Source organism: Carcharodon carcharias, chromosome 3, assembly GCF_017639515.1.
Source record: "Carcharodon carcharias isolate sCarCar2 chromosome 3, sCarCar2.pri, whole genome shotgun sequence".
In the NCBI taxonomy this organism is placed as follows: Eukaryota; Metazoa; Chordata; class Chondrichthyes; order Lamniformes; family Lamnidae; genus Carcharodon; species Carcharodon carcharias.
The window spans coordinates 104,870,884-104,884,419 of record NC_054469.1 but is presented as its reverse complement, the minus strand read 5'-3'; the positions used below and the strand labels follow the sequence as shown (position 1 = coordinate 104,884,419).

At 41.9% G+C, this 13,536-nt stretch overlaps 1 protein-coding gene across 3 annotated transcripts in view; it reads left to right on the top strand.

Annotated features, from left to right (window-relative positions):
- Window positions 1-10,868, top strand: part of mtrr (5-methyltetrahydrofolate-homocysteine methyltransferase reductase) — a 127,607-nt gene extending 116,739 nt beyond the window's left edge. For 2 of the 3 annotated variants that reach the window (XM_041183475.1, XM_041183474.1), the window contains one exon: window positions 2,417-3,330. In XM_041183475.1, the coding sequence (XP_041039409.1) occupies window positions 2,417-2,561 (145 nt within the window). In that variant the 3' untranslated portion in view covers window positions 2,562-3,330. Of the gene's footprint in view, window positions 1-2,416; window positions 3,331-10,416 lie in introns of those variants that run through there. The other variant, XR_005942571.1, reaches the window with a different exon arrangement.
- The last annotated feature ends 2,668 nt before the right edge of the window (window positions 10,869-13,536 follow it).

Here is a 13,536-nt window from a genome sequence, read left to right as displayed (position 1 = left end):
ATTTTAGGAAGAAGATAGACATTGGTTGTAGTTGTATTATTAGCCTTGAATTTCTAATGTGCTATTTGTGCAGTACCCAGGCAAACATAGCATGCCAGTTACTTGCCATTACTATTTGAAAATATTAATTTTTAAAACAGATGTTTTCTCTTTCATCATTCAGAAATTTGGTACTGATAATGAATGTTGTTGGAGGGGAAGGAAGGAAGGGAAAGCCGGAGGGCTGGCCAACCTATTGTGAATATGCTGGCTAGATGGGAAAAATTTCAACTGAAGAATTCATTTTTTCCTCTTTAAAAAAAATTCTTTGAAAACCCTGATTGCAGATGCATGTCAGGTTCAAAAAATAGCAATAATTGCAGCTACTGTTTAAAATATATATTGAAAATGGGGAAACAAAGCAGTAATTCCATCTCAGATGGACAGCCAACTGTGTAACATTGTTTGTAAATCATTGCCTGCAGTTTGTACCATTGAAATGAAAATCAGTGATTGTGCTGTAGTTCACTTTCAAAATAGATAGTGATTCCTCTATATCATGAGATGATAAACACTCCATTACCTATTTAATATTCTATGCTGAGCTGCTACATTTGCCTAGGGTTTGATTGAAATGATTAAGTCCTTCTGACCCCAACTTATTCTACCCTAAAATTCTTAATTATTCAAACTGTATGCAGTATCCATGTCCAGTACATATTGCCTGTCTATGAAGAAAGAGTTTTTTTTGTTGAAGTTTTTGCCTTGCACTCATCAGGACAACTTGCAAGAAAATGCCAATGTCAGGGGAAACAACAAATTTATACTGAATGAGAAGAGAGTGCTGATTGATTGGCACACGGACTCTGATTGTTAGAGGCATTGCCATGGCGAATACACCAGTTGATGGTGACTGAGAGTTAAGTGCCTAGCATTGTTTGACATTTAAACCAGGCAGCTTGACCTTGATTGGTCAATACATTGCCCCGGGGAATGAGCCAGTGAATGGCTGTCACTAATTGTGTTTAGCTGAAACAGGTGCAATGTGTGTAAATGTTCTTTCTGTTTGCAAAGAACAGGGCCCTGTGTATGAATATATGTATATGCAAATGCACTACACTGCGAGCCTGACTGACAATATTAAATTGGTTGTCAGCATAATTCTTACCACACTGGACAACATTTGCTAAATAATCCTCAATCACAGAATCACGTTTAATGTTGGACACTGTGACTGGAATTTTCCAGCCCCACTGCACGTAGGACCTGCCACGGGCAAGGCGGCACCCCAGCCAGAAGTCCACTGACTTGTAGTGGGACTGGAAGATTGCAATGGTGGGCGGGTGTGGAAAATCCCGGCCTGTGTCTTTAGTTTTACAAGAAGAGGCTGTTTGAGTATAGTCTATACCTTGCCTGCTGCGAACTGTGAAAGGGACATGCTGTTTGCTACAATCCGCCAGTCTTTGGGATGTATGACCTACATACTTAGCATCACACAGGCACTGAAATTCATATAGCACATTAGTCACTTGCCTTTTTGGCTTGATGGCAGCATCCTGTTAGTGGCGAATACCCTTTGTGATGCTACTGCATTGTAGCAATGTGAAGCAGCTAGCTTCACCTGTTGCTCAAATTTTCGAGATACTTCGAGGGTAAACTGAAATAAACTGGGCACTTTTCAGGGCTGAAAGTGACGGCCTTAGGCCCAGTCATGAGTTTGTATGATATACAGCGTGAGATGATCTGATCAGGTTAGCCATTATCCTGCAGGATATCTTTGATTTGCCCTATTTCAACATCAAGCTTGCATTGTGAGCAAATGGCTTGGGCCCTTTTTACAAGGTTGTCGATAAGACCAATCTTGTAGCATATGGAACTGCAAGAATTCCAACACGTGTATTGACCAGTGAAGATAGGCTTGCAGCAGACTATGGTAGAGAAATCACCTGGCAGATTTCACAACCAGTACGTCAAGGAAGAGGAGTTCATTTAATTGCTCCATTTCAAAGGTGAATTTGAGCGCAGGATGGATGGAGCCCGTTAAGACATGCAAGGAAATTATTACATGCAACTGCGATTTAAATATAGCAAATGTATCATCCAAGTACGGAAATATGCAAGGGGTAGGAAGTTAGGTATGATTCCATCAAAGGTACGTTTCTCATGGAACCCAACAAAGATGTTTGTGAGACTTGGGCCAATCAATCAGCACTCTCTTCGCATACTGTATAAATTTGTTGTTTCCCCTGATATTGGCATTTTCTTGCAAATTGTCCTGGTGAGTGCAAGACAAAAAAAAAGTATTTTTCAGAAATACTCAAGTTCTGTACTACCAAATAACTAATGACTATCTACACTTTGGGTTTTGTAACATCCAAAAGAATAGGGTCTTATTGTAACTGCTATTTTACAGAGTTTATTTTTGTTTCTTAAATAGAGATGGCAAAAATATGGCTAAAGATGTGGCCAATTCTGTGACCGAGATTGTATCAGAAAACCTGAGAGTGGATACTCTGGCAGCCATGAAAATTATAGCCAACCTACGTGAAGAGAAACGTTACCTACAGGATGTCTGGAGTTAACTGCATCTGGAGAGAGGGGTATAAAGTAGATCTTTTAAAAAAGACTATGCCGCAGAAACTAGGTACAGTGTTTAAAAAGTGATAAGCAATGCTAATCGTTGGAAGGAGTGTTAGAAAAACACTCTTCCTAGACAAAATGATTGGGGATTTTATTTTTAAACCATCGCACAGCTCCTTGTCAAAGACATAATGTAGTGAATATCACTCTGACGATGTTTAGAAACAAATGATAAAAGTTAGTCAGACGTCTTTTCAAATAATGCATTTTCAGATGAATTCAGATGTTTTCAACCATGCTGTTAGGAGTTGCTGCAATGTGATTTTTCTGCTCTTTGAAATGTAATAACCCATTCAGCAGCATTTTAACTGTTTTAATGTAACCTGTTACTGTAATGTTTAACTAAAGCAATGTAAATGCATTTAATTATGCAATTTTTAAATTATGTCTTTTAAAACATTTCTATGCTAAGGTTAAGTTACGTATCAGACAGAAGTGTAGAAGCTTCCATAGAGCTCCAGTTAGGTCTAGTGAGAAGTTATTGTTTAGATCTGCACTAAATGCCAACATTTTCAGCACATCTACCAGTAGGTTTTGTTATACAATTCACATTTCGTTAATAGATTCGCAGGGTTAGTTGCGGAACATTGCATTTTGTCATGTCACTTACCTCACTGCTGTCTTATTTGTTGTGCTGTCCTATTCTTTACTTTTGGCTTTGGTACCAGTTATTTTTATTCATTATATAAAAGGCAAAAATATTGCTGGAAATGCATCTCTATGCCAATAGATAGAACATTAACTTTTGTGATCACTGGAACTATAGCCTTTGTGGACCTTCAACAAAGGACATGCATACTCTTACTAACTTTATTTCATTATCCTTGTAGCAGCATAGCATGTGGGAGATCTTTTTCTCTTGGATTCAATACTTCAATAGAAAATTTGGGGAGGGCAGAACGACAAAGATCATAATGATCCTTTGAATGTTAATCAAAGCACTTACTATGAAGTTCTGTTAGTCTCCCTTCCCCCACTCCTTGTTCTGTTAACTCTTTCATTTCAAGGACTGTGTTCCTGAGTGCTCACCTGGAAACAGAACAAAGTAATTTCTGTTATGTTTGTGTTATAGTTTGTGTAGTTTTATGCATGGAGAAATGTTCAAAATCTTTGTGTATTCTTTAGGTCTGCAAATTCTGCACATAAGTGCTTTACATGTGACTTCTGATCTGTTAAAATTGTTACCATTAGATGCAGTTACACTAATCATCAAACAACTTGAACAATATGGGGTATAACCAGCTGAGGAGAAATTTATTTACATGCAAAATGTTTTTGGGAAAACTTTTGCTGGTTGGAAATTGAACTGCAACATTTACACTGTAGACACAATACAAAATTGAAACTAATAGCATGGTGCAAAGTTTGCAGTAAATGGCAAAGGAAAGGTGCTCTCTGTTCACTATGTTGCCTGCGGATTTTTGGAGGTTTTTGATCGACGACTTCCTGTCATTAGGCAGCTGACCCAGCTCGACATAGGGGACCTGTGGCAGGGCAGGAAATCAATCAGATCAAAGAATCCTCACCAAGTCAGAGGGGGGAATTTTAACCTCAGTTGGTCAGTCAGGTAGTTAAAATCTTAAAAGATTTAGACCTTCATCCCACCTATGTCCAGCTTTAATGGAGATGGGAATGTCTGCAGTTGAGTGACAGTAGGTGCCTCCGAGGAGGCAGGTTGGCACTTTAAGTATTACAATGAGGCTCGCAGCTTCATTGTTCAACTTTTCAAATTGAACTGTGAATAGCCAGGTTTCCTGACCCACAGGAAATTCAGCAACTAAACCCAGGTGAGGAGTGGTCAAATCCAGGAGGTAGATTCTTTTACACCTATCTGGTGGATCAACATGCCTGGGCACCCCTGTGATCGGGCACTTCCTTGTTCTCCACTCCCGACCCATGGTCCCCTTCTGAAGCTTCCAAACCTCACTCCCATTCAGGCTGGTTTCCATGTAAGGCACCAGTTAGTGTCGATGCGCACACACTGGAGTTAAAACCACTATGTGCGGGGAGCCCCAACTTCTCGGTTCCCTACCCCTTACCAACCACCTCCCCAACCCACCTTGGACAGGAAACTTCAGATTTCTGCATTTGACTGCAAAGGTGGACCCCAGAAGTTGGTGTCCAATTTACTCCATAATATCGGAGTGCTTTTAGCCTTACCATTCTTCTGAACACAAAATCCGAACTAGCATGTTTGTAACATTTACATATGCTGACCCTTGGCACCCCTGCGCTCTCCACATTTGGAGGTAAGTAACTTTTTTCTTTTTTATAGCAGTTGTTGTGTAGAGTAGATTTTCTAACAGGACTGGATGCTCCAGGCTTCCTCAGGATAAACCAGTCTTGTAGCAAAGACCTCAGGCAAGGTATTTGACACTCTCTTTACCAATACTTGCTTTAGTTCTGCACAAAGGTCACCTCTTCTTTTTCCTTGCCCTTACCCAGTGTGACAGGCAACAGACTCAGGGTGACCAACCATCCTGTCTTTTATGTGATCATCCGTTAATTTAATGTTTTGTCCCTCGTCCCGTTTGTTTATACCCTGGGGTGCCATTTATCCTGTATTTCTCAGACTTGGGGACTGCTGGTGAGTCTCTTCTTGCCACTGCCCTAGTATCTTTATTTTTTGCTCATGCGCACTGTGCATAAGACAATTAGACATAGGAGCAGAAGTAGGCCATTCAGCCCATCGAGCCTGCTCCACCATTCAATTAAATCATGGCTGATCTGATAATCCTCAACTCCACTTTCCTGCCTTTTCCCCATAACTCTTGTTTCCCTTACTGATTAAAAATCTGTCTATCTCAGCCCTGAATGTACTTAATGACCCAGCCTCCACAGCCCTCTGTGGTAAAGAATTCCACAGATTTGCTACCCTCTGAGAGAAGAAATTCCTCCTCATCTCGGTCTTAAATGGGTGACCCCCTTACACTGAGATTATTCCCTCTGGTCCCTAGACCCTCCTACAAGGGGAAACAGCCTCTCAGCATCAATCCTGTCAAGTGCCCTAAGAATCTTGTTTCAATAAGGTTGCCTCTCATTCTCCTTGAATGAATAGAGGCCCAACATACTCACCCTTTCTTCATATGAAAATCCCTCCATACCTGGTGTCAACCTAGTGAACCTTCTCTGGACTGTCTCCAATGCCAGTATATCTCCCCTTAGATAAGGGGACCAAAATTGTTCACAGTATTCTGGTGTGGTCTAATTAGTGCCTTGTATAGTTTTAACAAGGTTTCCCTATTTTTATACCCTATTCCCTGTGAAGTAAAGGCCAACATTCCATTTGCCTTCCATATTACCTGCTAAACTTATACATTACCTTTTTGGGATTCATGCACTAGGACCACCAAATCCCTCTGTGCTGCAGCTTTCTGCAATCTTAAATAATATTCAGCTTCTCCATTCTTACTGCCAAAGTGCATAGCCTCACATTTTCCCACATTATATTCTATCTGCCAAGTTTTTGCCCATTCACTAAACCCGCATGTATCCCTCTGTAGACTCTTTGTGTCATTCTCGTCACTTGCCTTCCCACCTATTTTTGTGTCATCCGCAAACTTGGTGATAGTAAATTCACTTCCCTCATCTAATCATTAGTATATATTGTAAATAATTGTGGCCCCAGCACTGATCCCTGTGCACTCCACTAGTTATAGGTTGCCATCCTGAAAATGCCCCCCTTATCCCAGCTCTCTGTCTTCTATTAGTTAGCCAATCCTCTATCCATGCTAATATACTACCCCCAACACCATGGGCTCTTATCTTATTAAGTAGCCTTATGTGCAGTAACTTATTGAATGCCTTTTGGAAATCTAAACGTATTACACCTACTGGTTCCCCACTTGTTACCTCCTCAAAGAATTCTAATAAATTTGTCAGGCATGATTTCCCTTTCATGAAGCCATGCTGACTCTGTTTGATTAGATTATGATTTCTAAATATTCTGCTTTTACATCCTTTATAATAGACTCCAACATTTTCCCCGTGACATGTTAAGCTAACTGGCCTATAGTTACCTGTTTTTTGTCTCCCTCCCTTTTTGAATATTGGCAGTTTTCCAATCTTCTGGGATTTTTCCAGAATCTAAGGATTCTTGGAAGATTACTACCAGTGCATCCACTATCTGTGTAGCTACTACCTTTAATATCCTAAGATGCAACCCATCAAGTCCAGGAGACTTATCAGCCTTTAACCCTATTTGTTTCCCTAGTACTTCTTCTCTAGTGATAGTTATTGCATTTATTCCTCCCCTTCCCTCACTGGGATATATCTTAGTTGTGAGTCAAGAACTATTTTCTTAAACGTCTGCCATCATTCATCAATCGTCTTTTCTGCTAAACCCCTTTCCCAGTCCACTCCAGCCAACTCAGCCCTCATTCCTTTGTAATTGCCCTTATTTAAGTTTAGCACAGTTGTTTCCAACCCAAGTTTCTCACTCAAACTGAATGCTAAATTCAACCAGATTATGGTCACTGTTTCCTTGGGGATCTTATACTCTGAGCTCATTTATTAAACCTGCCTCATTACACATTACCAGATCCAAAATAGCCTGATCCCTGGTTGGATCCACAACATATTGTTCTAGGAAACTGTCCCAAAAACACTGAACTCTCACTCGTGTCTACCTCTGTCAATTTGATTTTCCCAGTCTGCATGAAGATTAAAGTCACTGATGATTAATGTACTGCCTTTTTTACATGCTCTCATTATCTCCCGATTTATTCTCTGTCCTACAATATAGCTACTGTTAGGGGGCTTATAGACTACTCCCACCAGTGTCGTCGTCCCCTTGTTATTTCTTACCTCCACCCACATTGGATTCTACATCTTCCGATGCAAGATCATTTCTTGCTATCATACTTATTCCATCTTGTACTAACAAAGCTACCCCACCACCTTTTCCTCCCTGCCTTTTGAAAAGTCTCGTATTCCTAAATATTTAGTTCCCTGCTTTGATATCCTTGTAACCGTGTCTCCGTAGTGGCTATGAGGTCATACCCATTAACCTCTCTTTGTGCTGTTAATTCATTTATTTTGTTCCAAATACTATTAAGTAAAGAGCCATTAATTTTGCCTTTTTTACCACTTCGTCCCCCTTTGACTCATTTGCTGCTTTTTTAAAATATTTGTAAACTCTGTCTCTTCCTGTCACACTCTGGGTATCATTATCTAAATAGCTGTCCTGTAATGCTGCCATATCCTTTTGCTTTTTAAGCATATGTATCCTCTCTCCAGAACCCTCCCCCACCTCTCTCCCTCTATTTAGTTTAAAGTCCTCTTTCCAGCCCCAGTTATTCGATTCGCCGCGACACTGGTCCCAGCACGGTTCAAGTGAAGCCTGTCACACCAGAACAACTCCCTTCTACCCCAGTACTGGTGCCAGTGCCCATGATCTAAAACCCATTCCTCCCACACCAATCTTTGAGCCACGCATTTAACAACTTGACTTTATTTACCCTATACCAGTTTGCCGGTGGCTCAAGTAGTAATCCCGAGATTATTGCCTTGGAGATTCTGCTTTTTAATTTCGTTCCTAACTGTTCAAATTCTTTCAACAGAACCTCCTTTCTAGTCCTATCAATGTTGTTAGTCCCAGCATGGACGGCGACAATGGAATTCCTCCCCTCCCACTCCCCTCTCCAGCCCTGAAGTATCCTTAACCCTGGTACTGGGCAGGCAACACAGCCTTCGGGACTCATGCTCATGCCTGCAGGGAACTGTATCTATACCCGTAATTGTACTGTCCCTTACCACTACTATGTTCTATTTCCTCCCCCCACTTGAATGGCCCCCTGTACCATGGTGCAGTGGTCAATTCGTTCATCCTCTCTGCAGTCCCTGATCTCATCCACACAGCTTGCAAGAACCTTGGATAGGACAGTTGCAAGGTCTGAGGGTCCTTAAACACTCCTCCCTGGGTTTTCATACCTAATTCACCTGCAATCACACCCCACCCAGATTACAGACCAAATTTGAATTAGCTAATCTGAGGGGTGTGACTGACCCCTGGAGCAAAGTGTCCAGGTAACTTTCCCTGCGCACGCACTCTGCAATTGGTTCACTAGGCCATGAGGAGGAGAGAAGGAGGAGGAGGACTGGCCGATGTTGGACTGAGCAAATCTTTTTTTAAAAATAAGTTTTAAAACACATCACGCAGAAGAGAAAACTCAACAGTAGGTAATAATCTAAATCATTTTCTTACATTTCATTCTTGACAGGACATCGTCTCATTCTGTTGCTCCTCTGTAATGACCCCACTCATCATGGTGCTCTGAGTCTCGGCCCTGAGTCTGAGCTCTGGCCCCGAGTAAGCTCTCCCTCCCGTTCCCCGGTCTTGCTTGCACACCCCCCCCAATTCCCTTGATCAAAGTGTCCCTGACTTCTTCAGAACTGTTTGTCCTGGACACACTTCCAGTTGGATTAGTATGCATGCTTCCTGCCTACTACTTTTGTGGCTGAGGATGTGGCTACATGGCGCTACTTCTAGACCCGAGTCTAAGAGCTGTGAATGGGCCTGCTCTGCAGCTTGATGACCAAGGATGCAATATGCTATCACGAGATGCATATAGATTTTTTTGAGTTCTGAACTATTGGTACTGAGCAGGATGAAATTCCTGAATTAATTTGATTCTTTGACCAGCTTTTGGTATGATAATTTATATTGTCCACAAAACATACATTATTTGAAAATTGAGTATTTTTGAAATGTGAGACATTTTCTATTCTATACAAATTGTATTATTTATAGTGTAATATGTTAAAATAGTGGCAGAATTGTAAAAGACTGAGATTCTCAAATAAAACATCATTCAATTTTATAATCTTGCTTTTTGTCAATGTTCCGCACTTCCTCCTCCTAATTTGATAACCAAAAATAAATATCTGGATTTTAAAGTTGACCCCCAGATAGCTGAATTAGAGAGATGTTGGTGGATGAAATGAATCTATTCTTTTCCTCCACAGCATAGCCTACTGTAGGGTTGGCAACCAGACTCTTCAAAGTGAGTGCTTGGAATAAAGTCAACAATATGTGATCAAAGGTCACAAACCTGAAATGATAGCTCTGCTTTTTCTCCCTGCAGCTGCAGCCAAACCTGCTGAATATTTCTAGCATTTTCTGTGTTATTTGTGATGAAGGTAATTAGGGATGGGCAATGAATTCTGGCCTAGCCAGCAACATCCACATCCCATGAACAAATTTAAAAAAAAAGCAACTTTTTCACTCCTCCAGGTGTATGTATGTCGAGCAGGTCTGATTTGCATATTTAACTTCTACAGACGGTATAATGGGGAGACCGTTCCCTATTCCAGGATCATCCTGGCATACGAAGGTAACCCCTGACTACTTTGCTGTTCTGCAAGCTGCCTTCTTAAACCCTTCTCCCCATACCTTCCCCCCTCATCTCCAACACTAAGTGCAAAGAGCTCATGGACTACTTTGATCTTCATGACAATCAGTTGCCTCAGATGTGTCCCTCCCTTCCACATGCCCACCTGGCCAAACATGCCCTCTGAGTTCATCAGTGAGACCCACCTCCTGTACCATTAGATCCCATTCCCACTAAACTGCTGACCACCCAACTTGCCCTCCTCGTCCACATGTCAGCCAATCTTGTAAATGGTTGTCTCTCTTAAGGTGCTGTCCCTCCTTTAAATGTGCTGTCATCATCCCTTGCCTCAGTAAACAAGCCCTTGACACCAGCGTCATACAAACTACTGACCTACCTCCAAACTCCCTTTCCTTTCAAGTCTTTGAACGTGGTGTTGTCTCAAATCTATTCCCATCTTTCCTAGCACTCCATATTGGAACCTTGCTACAATACCTGTCATAAATACTTTAATCACAGAAAATGGCTCATCTTCAAGGACCAAGAACATTCTGGAAGAACTTGTTTTTAAAAAGACTTGTGTTTTTCAAAAGCTCCAGACCCAGTCAAAAACAAAAAGTGAATGGAAGATGCCCCAAAGTGGCTCGATGTTCTGAAATTGACTGCAAGTTTTCTACAAAGTCTGCCTGAAAAGTAGTGCAAAACTCCGATTTTTCGCAGACCAGTGCTGAGAACCATATGTATAATCCAGACACCATTTCAAGGACTCATCATATACCCTTTTCCCTTGAACCATTGATTTTTAACTTTTTTTTTGGTGTATGTATGTATGAGAGCGAGAGAGTTAGCGTACTTAGCATAATTATTATACTTTCATATTTCATACTTTGTTAATGTTTTGCCTTCTACTTGACAAGTCTGGTTTTATAATAAACTAATGATTTTGTTTATTGAAGAAACCTGGGCATTGCGTGTTCATTCTGAGAATCATAGGTAAAGCACATGTTTGGCCAAATAGCTAGCTGGAGAAATCATTTAAATATGTGTTGTGACCCGTGGAGTAGTGGAACTAGAGACAGACTGTGCACTCCCATCTTGTAAACCACATTTTTTGTGACTGATGAAGGTAAACTTGTCCCCTCCTTTACCTGTTGTAGCCTTTGATATGGTTGACTACACCATCTTCCTTTAACACCTCTCCACTGTCACCCAGCTAGCTGGGGCTGCTCTCACCTGGTTCCATTCATATCTATATAATCAGAGCCAGAGAGTCACTTGCATGGCTTCTCTTCCTGCTCCTACACCATTACCTTTGGTGTCCCTTGAGAATCTATCCTTGGTCATCTTTTTCCCATCCACATACTACCCCGCAGTGACATCATCCAAAAGCATAATGTTAGTTTTTCACATGTACACTGGCAACACCCAGTTCTGCCTCATCACCACCTCTTGCGGCTTCAACATTGCTAAGTTATCAGATTGCTTACCAGACATACGGTGCTGGATTAGCAGAAATTTCCTTCAATTAAATATTGGAAAGACTGAAGTCATTGCTTTAAGTCCCTGCTTCAAACTCTGTTCCCTAGCTACTGACTCCGTTCCTTCTCCATGGCAACAGTCTGAGATCAAGCCAGCCTATCTGCAACCTTATCAGATTTGACCTTGAGATTTGTTGTGTTAAAAATTGTCAGTTTAGTGCTGGTTTTGTGTTGTGGAAACGGAGTACAAAAGACTAAATTTTCTACACTGTGTTGAAGGCAGCTTCCAAAGATGAAAGACTATTGCCTAATCCTAATCAGGAGAATGATAGCATATTGGTATTGTCGCTGGACTAGTAATCCAGACACCTAGGGTAATGCTCTGGGGACCAGGGTTCGAATACCACCACGGCAGATGGTGGAATTTAAATTCAATAAAAATCTGGAATTAAACGTCTAATGATGACCATGCAACCATTGTAAAAACCCATCTGGCTCACTAATGTGGTTGACTCTTAATTACCCTCTGAAATGGCCTAGCATGCCACTCAGTTGTAACAAATCGCTACAAAGCCACAAGAAAGGAATCCAACCAGACGGACCACCCAGCATCGACCTAGACACCAGACACGACAACAGCAATTGCAGCCCCATTGACCCTGCATTACTGCCAAAATTGGGAGAGCTGTCTCACAGACTAGTCAAGCAACAGCCTGACATAGTGATCCTTACAGAATCATACCTTACAGATAAAGTCCCAGACACCACCATCAACATCCCGCTGGTAGGACAGACCCAGCAGAAGTGGCAGTACACAGGCAGGAGGGATTTGCCCTGGGAGTCCTCGACATCGACTCTGAACTCCCCATGAAGTCTCATGGCATCAGGTCAAACGTAGGTGAGGAAACCTCCTGCTGATTACCATGTACCGCCCTCCCTCAGCTGATAAGTCAGTGCTCCTCCATGTTGAACATCTCTTGGAAGAAGCACTGAGTGTGGCAAGGGTGCAGAATGTAATCTGGGTGGGGGACTTCTTGCCCATCACCAAGAGTGGCTCGATAGCACCACTACTGACTGAGCTGGCCGAGTCCTAAATGACATAGCTGTGAGACTGGGTCTGCGGCAAGTGGTGAGGGAACCAACAAGAGGGAAAAACATACTTGACCTCATCCTCATCAACCTGCCTGCTGCAGATGCATCTGTCCATGAAGTGACTACCGCACAGGCATTGTGGAGGCTAAAACAAAAAATAAAAAATACCTGGAAAAACTCAGCTGGTCTAGCAGCATCAGCGGAGAAGAGTACAGTTGATGTTTTGAGTCCTTATGATCCTTCAACAGAACTAAGTAAAAATAGGAGAGGGGTGAAATATAAGCTGGTTTAAGGGGGGTGGGGGGGGGAAGAGAGAGAAGGGGGGGTGGTTGTTGGGACAAGCAAGAAGTGCTAGGAGGAGATAACCAAAAGATGTCACAGACAAAAGAACAAAGAGCTGTTGAAGGTGGTGATATTATCTAAAAGAATGTGCTAATTAAGAATGGATGGCAGGACAAGCAAGGTACAAATAGCTCTAGTGAGGGTGGGGTGAAATAAAACTAAAAGGGCATAAAAGGTATCGATAAATGATCGGTGGAATACATTAAAAATAATGGAAATAGGTGGGAAAAGAAAAATCCATATAAATTATTGGAAAAAACAAAAAGGAGGGGGAAGAAACGGAAATGGGGTGGGGATGGAGGAGGGATTTTAAGATCTAAAATTGTTGAACTCAATATTCAGTCCGGAAGGCTGTAAAGTGCCTAGTCGGAAGATGAGGTGCTGTTCCTCCAGTTTGCGTTGAGCTTCACTGGAACAATGCACCAAGCCAAGGACAGACATGTGGGCAAGAGAGCAGGGTGGAGTGTTAAAATGGCAAGCGACAGGGAGATCTGGATGCTGCTTGCGGACAGACCGAAGGTGTTCTGCAAAGCAGTCACCCAGTCTGTGTTTGGTCTCTCCAGTGCAGAGGAAACCGCATTGGGAGCAATAAATGCAGTAGACTAAGTTGAAGGAAATGCAAGTGAAATGCTGCTTCACTTGAAAGGAGTGTTTGGGCCCTTGGATGGTGAGGA